This window comes from Theropithecus gelada, chromosome 6 (assembly GCF_003255815.1).
Source record: "Theropithecus gelada isolate Dixy chromosome 6, Tgel_1.0, whole genome shotgun sequence".
In the NCBI taxonomy this organism is placed as follows: Eukaryota; Metazoa; Chordata; class Mammalia; order Primates; family Cercopithecidae; genus Theropithecus; species Theropithecus gelada.
The window spans coordinates 166,986,254-166,993,649 of record NC_037673.1 but is presented as its reverse complement, the minus strand read 5'-3'; the positions used below and the strand labels follow the sequence as shown (position 1 = coordinate 166,993,649).

Below are 7,396 nucleotides of genomic sequence, written 5' to 3'. Positions count from 1 at the left end.
CAGTCCTAGCTAGTTTCATATCCTTTGGAAATTTGGTGAGATTGTTCTTGATATTTTCATGCAAGAAGTAAACATTTTGAACAACACGATCAGTGGGACTGCTCTGGGTAGGGGATACGAGGGACAGATTTAGAATATTATAAGTTTTTACTGAGAACTCTAATGTAGTAGCTACACTTTAGTGCAGAGTGACACAAAATCTAAGAATTGATGTTCCCGCCACAAAGTGTATTCTCAAATTATAAAAACATCATTCAACAACAAAAAAGAGAATTCCAAGTGATAAAGAATGCTTAGAAGAAAATCTGTGACATTTTTCGAGAATTGGCTTTCTCACTATCACCAGACTCAATTGTTTAACTGCAAGGCAAGTGTTGTGATGCCGTGATGTCAAAGAAAACATTGGCTGTGTCACCAGCATTTACTATTTGCTTGGCAGAAGATATTAATGATAGGGTTAGTATGTGTGTCGTGAGCATATATGTGTACTGTCTGGGGTTGGGGGGACATGAGGATAGAAGAATGTGAGCCCACTGACTTTGCACTGTGACACATACCTTCTCCAAATTGGATCTTATAACAATCATTCTATAGATGACCACTTGATTTGGTAGGTAGCTAATATGGTATATTTATTTCACAGTTTCACATCTTTATCATTGTTTTCATATAATGCTTAAATGGGGTTTCAGAACAGATATTTCCTTTTAAACTTGTTTTAAAAAAATCACAAATATGATTGGCTCATACAACCACATTTCACCTCTTTTCACTAGCACCCCCACCCATTCCCATTAGAATCATTTTGTTAAAAAATCAGGTGATCAAACTCACAGAAACTGAATCGTGAGAAGTATAATGGGAAAAAGAATGAGAACCTGCGGCTATAGGGAGTTACAGAAGAGAAATCATCTTTTAGAGCCATGGTTTATTTCTGACAGGAAAGGTAAAGCCATGCATTTATTAGAACAGGAAGCTAAGAAATTAAAGATGGCGAGATTGTCTAAAATAACTGAGGCTGAACTGGAAGCCTTCGCCCTGGCACTCTCAAAAAATCACTTTTGTACTGTTGGCTGAGCCTGGCCAAGGAATGTGCACCTCTGGCTGGATTTGGAGAGGACAGCTCCCCCGCAACCTGAACACAGGTTCTGTAACGTATCTCACTGTTACTCAGAAAGTTCAGTACTCAGGGCCAGCATGCTCCTGCTCATGCAGGATAAGCCACTCAGAGTAGACCAGCTGGAAGGATCCGGGATCCAAGCAAAGTCAAGTTTACTTAAGCTAAGCCACTTGTTCCTGAGTCATGCAGTTTGTTTTCTAATAAGCATCATTCCTGATCATTAGAGCAAAGGGATGAATGCTCCTCTTGGAATGATATAGGGGATCTGCCCCCAGGAAAGTGTTGCTCAGTGTTAGAGTAGCAGCAATGACAGAATGACAGTGACTCTCCGAGTCAACCCAGCACTTTTAGTACCCCATCAGTACGTAAATAAAGGCAACTAGAAAATGGACTCAATTCTACAAGCCTTCATGGCAACAGCCCATATTAAGACTTCTAGAACAAGTTAAAAAAAAAAAAATCTTCCATTTCCATCCATGCGTGGGAAAGGGGCTTCAGTATTGTTTAGGGTGGATGTTGTTTAGGATGGATGTGTGTATAATAATAAAATGATAAGATATGTGTAGTGGGGGAATAAAGCCTCACAGTCCTTCCAGTGTGGGGAATCCATTGTACCTTAGAACAAAGGAATTTGTTTAGATTATTGATCTACTCACTTTTTCTTCACTTAAGTTTGAATTTTCAGTGATAGGACTTACTGGAATTTGGGGATAATTCTGTTGTGGTATTAAGTAATATTCATTATTTAAAAACTCATCTTGGTATTGAGTTAGTGCATTGACTTCCAATGAATTGACATAAGCCCATATTTCATTTTAACCAGAAACAAAAACTAGAAAATGTTACTCCCTAAATAGGCAGCAATGTATTTTATAAGCACTGCAGAGCTTTAGTAAAACATGTATGATTACTTTAGAAACAACTTCTGACACTTGAGGGTTACCCAATAGTCTCCCTCCCGTTCTTTATATGAGGTAAATGCAAACCAGGGAACCACCGAGTAAACAGCCCTAAGTACATTTGTAATCTTGGGCTCCATGGGGATGTGCTTGATTAAGATGAAAGAGGAATGGACTGATATTTCTATTACAAGATCCTGTAATGCTAGGACTTCTACACAGCTTAGAATAATGGTTGGGGGTTCATTCTTTGAGCAGAAAGGCTCAAATATTATTTTAGTCACTTGTAGCACCATTGGATGTGGGTGCACACTTGACCTAAAATACCATTTACATCATTATCTTGTCCTGTTGAAGACCTATGGCATGCAAGAAATTTAACATCGACTCAAAAATACATGTAGTATGCCCAGTAAAATACATTGGCTAGCATAAAAATCAAAGGAAACAGTAGTTTGGAATAGCGATCAACATTACTGGGGTTTTGAATTGTGAAATAATCAACAATCCTGCCCATCTTTTCTCGGAAGACAAACTTGAACTTGTCGCTAGTTTTCATTGTCAAGTCACTGTAGTCAACATTGTCACTGGAAATTTCAATGCTGGCAAAGCTGATCTTCCGTTTAAAGCTGGAGATGGAGCTGTTGATGATGTTAGTAATACTGACTTCTTCCACTTCCTTCGTTGTCCCCTAGTTCATAGACAATGCAGTTAGCTTAAAAGACTTGACTTAGCAAAATAAATAAGTAGGTAATGAGCTAATAAAAATTTAGAGGCCCAAGGATTGAATAATTAGGCTTAATAGAGAGTGGCATTGAGTGCTTCAGAAACTGGCCAATAAGCCAGGCTTGGAGTCCTGTTACCCTGTTTGGAGATACCTATTTGTAAGTCACCAGCACATATAACAGAAGGAGTAACCATGGCCCACTGTAGATATCCTGAGCAGTGTGCCAGATGCGAAATACTCAGGCTTTGAAGTTAGTGGACGTGGGTTCAAATTCCATTCGGCCTTTCACTATTGTGAAACTTTAGTCACCTCAATCCCTCTAAGACTCGATTTCCTCACCTGCCAAATGGTGATTGGTATTGCCATCTTGAGACTGATGGGAAGATTAAATGGTAATAAATGGAAAGCATCTGGTAGGTGTTTGATGACTTCAATTCTGCTCCAGGGAGAAGGGAGTAACTGATTATGAGAGATAATAGAAATCAGCTGTGTCTTAAAGGCTTTGCCACAAAAGCAGAAAGAGTGATGCTCCCTGCCATTGCAAGGAGTTGCCATTCTCCAACATGGCTGGGGTCAACTCCCAGGAATGTGGAAGTGTAGTGAAGGCAGAGAGAGTGTGCTTTGGATCCTTGGCCAGGCCACTTGCTAGGTGTGGGGTCTTATGGGAGTTACCATGTCACTGTATAGGACAATGAAATGAGTACCATTATTATCCCAATTTTGCTCTTGAGAAATTTGCCACATCAATGAGTGGTAGATTTCTCAAGAGTAGAATTGGGATAACAATGCTGCTCATTTCATTGTGTTGTTGGATGAACTAAAGGAGATGTTGATGGATGTTTAGGACACAGCGATCACTCCATAGTGCAGTGATTATCATATACACAGCAAAATAAGGGCTTTCTGGTGTCTTCAGAGGAGGCTGTCAGTATTTCACCAATCCCCATTTTGCCAATCTAGCAAATCCAGATTTTTTTTGGAGGGGGGAGCGGTAATTCAACTTCCTTCTTTCCTCATAAGGAAGCCTAAGAGAACAAAATAAATGAAAGCCATGTTCCTCTTTGTCTGGCACACATGGTCATTGGCCTTTGGTGCTTGGATGACATGATTGTGAAACATTACTCACTGTAGCCAAACACAAGGGAAAAAGCAACTGGACCTTTGGGTCATTTTGATTCCTCATTCTTCACGATTAGACCCTTTGTGGTCCTAGCACTTTGCTAAAAGTGGGCACCTCTTCTGAACTGGATCCCTATCATTTTCTTGCTTCTTAGTATGAACTTTAGTAGGCCATTATCTATCAAATTTGGCTTCCAAATAACACTAGGGGTCCATGGGCCTGTAAAGAGTGATAGTTAAGAGTATGGTCCAATGCTCACTGTAAGTGAGAATAGCGGATAAGTGCCAGGCTTTGGAACCAAGTAGGTTTAGGTTGGAATCCCAGCTCTACCTCTTAGTATCTATATCCCCTGCAGTAAGTCTCTTTCCCTTCTTGTTATCAGATTTCATAAATTTTAAAAGGGAGATAAACTCATTGGGTTGTTATGAGCATTTACAATAATATAATATTTGCAAAAGGCTTGTTACTGTGTCTGGCACATGTAAATGCTTGATAAATAATGACTATTATTATTATTTAGAGAGCTGGACTACAGTGTTCCACTGCTAAACCAAATAATGACAGTTTTTCTCAATTAGCAGAAAAATATGCTAACCAAGAAATTTGTCACAATCTAATATTTCCATACATTTTTAGTAAAGCATTACTTGTATAATTTAAGAATACAATAATACAACCAAAGAATTACATTTTAAGTAAATATATATTAATCTGAAACTTGCAAGCAGCTGATCATGCTTTATTTCATATTGGATTCTTCGTGGATGCTTGCTCCTGTGGTTGTGATTTTATGCTGCATACAGATAACATATTTTCTTCTGGAAAATTAAACATATTAATATCTCATTGTATTTGGTGAAAAGAATGGTCTTTTTCAAGGAGCACCATGACTTCCAGCTGCTCCCACCTGAACAAGGATAAAACTCACTGGAGCACAGGGAATCACTGGGGGTGGGGTGGGGATAGGAGCCAGGTCCAGCCCATGTCTACAGACCAGCACTTGGCACCAGTGATGGATCATACACAGGGCCCTCAAGACTCTTACCCTATCTTTGGCTGCCATCTGCTGTAAGGAACTGTAGTGAGCAACTGCATATTCCAGCAAGGCCCCAAACACGAAGCTAAAGCAGATCCCCAGGTACACATCGATGGCCTTTATGAAGCAGTTGGTGTTGGGAAGAGAAGTGCGGGACCCGATCATCAGTGTGGTCATTGATAACACAGTCGTCACTCCTGGGAAAACAGGCAGGGGACGTTCCTACAAAGTGACTGGTTAGCCCTCCACCATAGCCTGGCAGAGTGTCCCTGTTTGAGAATTGGCAGGGTGAGGACAAGACCCAGAAATGGAATGCATCTCATTTTGAAGAGTCTGTGACCTTCTAGAACAGGGTTGATTTGTCCATTTTGTACAGATATGAGTGATGTGTTTTTTTAAATGTTTCATGTTCTGTCTTCTCCTGGGAGGGGGTGATCAGTATGCAAAAGAACTGACAATAGACCATCTAAGCACAATGATCGCTTACTTGTCACTGTAAAACTTAAGTTTAAAAATGCACCACTCCTGGCACGGCATGGTGGCTCACACCTGTAATCCCAGCACTTTGGGAGGCCAAGGTGGGCAGATCACTTGAGGTCAGGAGTTCAGGACCAGCCTGGGCAGCATGGTGAAACCCCATCTCTACTAAAAATACAAAAATAAGTCAGGCATGATGGCACATGCCTGTATTCTCAGCTACCTGGGATTCTAAGGCAGGAGAGTTGCTTGAGCCTGGAAGGCTGAGGTTGCAGTGAGCCGAGATCACGCCACTCCACTCCAACCTGGGCGACAAGAGTGAAATTCCATCTCCAAAAAAAAAAAACAAAAAACCAACCAACCATCCAAACAACAACAACAACAACAAACCCACACTCCTAAAGTAGTCTCTTTCTGTCTCTCTCTCTTTCTCTGTAAAAGAATCTCCCAAGAAAACAACTGTTGGAACTGCCTTAGGAATATTCATGAAGGCAATGGTAAAAGGAAAAAAAAGCAAGTACCTGACAAGCCAGTTCTTAGAAATCTCCTGTGAGAGCTGCTTACCAATGCAGGTTCTTGCAGGGACTGAATCGAGGGAGATCCAAAATGAAACCCAGGACAACACCACCAGGAAAGTGGAAGGAACGTAGGTTTCCAAAATGAAATACAGAACATTCCTCCGAAGTTCAAATTGTAAGATCAATCTAGTGTAATTTCCTGAAAGGGTAAACAACGGATAGGAAATTGTGTCTGTTCATGTAGCAAGTGGTTTCTTTATGGGATGCTTAACTTAACTATATGTACATTAAGCCCTCTGTCATTGATCAAAATCTGGTTCTGTATGAACTGTCATTATGATTTCCGCAGGAGACATTGCTGTTGCATTGAATGGGATTTATAGGGGCACTGCTCTGCCTCATGTCCATCTTGGGCTTTTCTGTATCACAGTATTCCTACAGCAGTGCAATCAATACTGGTTTTCTTGACGTCTGCCTCACTAGACAGTGAGTCCCTTGGGGGCAAACACTGAATCTTTCAGTTCTGCACTCACAAAGTAGTTGTTCAATAAATACCCATTTAATGAAGATTACCTGTGACCATCTGTTTCTCAAGGAATACTATGGAATAGACCTAATGGACCTATTAAATTTAAGTGAATTTTTGATGATTTCAGAGGCACCCCAGGTTTTATACTACTTCAGGGCCATCCTTAGGAAACAGTGTATTCTAGATGTGGGAAAGGCATGTGTTAGAGAGCTATCATTAACAAAATTCTGTGTGGCAAATAGGCTACTGTAGCACAAAACATGTGTCCATGGGTTGGAGTCCCAAGCTCTGCTCCTGCTGTGCTTCTATTATGGGGAGGTGAGCAGTAGCGGCCAGCACTGGTGTGGATGGATGAATGAAGAAGTTATTCTCTGGGAACAGGAAAAGTCTGGCTTAGATTGGTATTGGGGAAAAGCAGGATAGTGAATGGGAGCTGCTCCAACCCCCTGTTACCCCCAAATTAAAGCCTGAAATTAGAAATTATACCATTAAATAGCTAAACAACAGACATATGCCTGGATAATTATAGTATAGAATAAAAATATGTACTTTTAGAGCTTGATGAGACCCTAGAGATTACTTATTATTTTACTTTATTGATGGCTAAATTGAGACACAGGGAGTTTTAGTGATTTGAAAAGGACCTGGAGTTGATGTTAGAAGAAATAATAAAAACCGGGTCTTTCGCCCGTTGGTCCAGGGATGTTTTATCAGTCTACACTGCCTGCTTTATTTCTTTGATTTTGAAAGTCAATATTTTAAAAACAAACAAGCAAACCTTAGAATCAGTATATGACTAAATAACGACCCTCTTTTGTACCTGAAGGGGGTCATTATGTGCTACATGAGATTACATAATTTTGAAAACTGAAGCCATTTTTAATATGAACCCAATTTGGGAATCCAGATTTGGTAAACTATGACAGCATAGCCCTAATTTACAAAGTTGTCTTTAAAAATAAAGTGTATT

At 40.1% G+C, this 7,396-nt stretch overlaps 1 protein-coding gene across 1 annotated transcript in view; it reads right to left on the bottom strand.

Moving 5' to 3' along the window:
• Window positions 1-606: 606 nt before the first annotated feature.
• The window catches only part of GABRP (gamma-aminobutyric acid type A receptor pi subunit), a 28,127-nt gene continuing 21,337 nt past the window's right edge, over window positions 607-7,396 (bottom strand). Inside the window, exons 9-11 of the mRNA XM_025387631.1 lie at window positions 5,944-6,096; window positions 4,912-5,099; window positions 607-2,710 (exon numbers count right to left, since the gene is read on the bottom strand). Of these exons, the coding sequence (XP_025243416.1) occupies window positions 2,408-2,710; window positions 4,912-5,099; window positions 5,944-6,096 (644 nt within the window). The 3' untranslated portion in view covers window positions 607-2,407. The remainder of the gene's footprint in view (window positions 2,711-4,911; window positions 5,100-5,943; window positions 6,097-7,396) is intronic.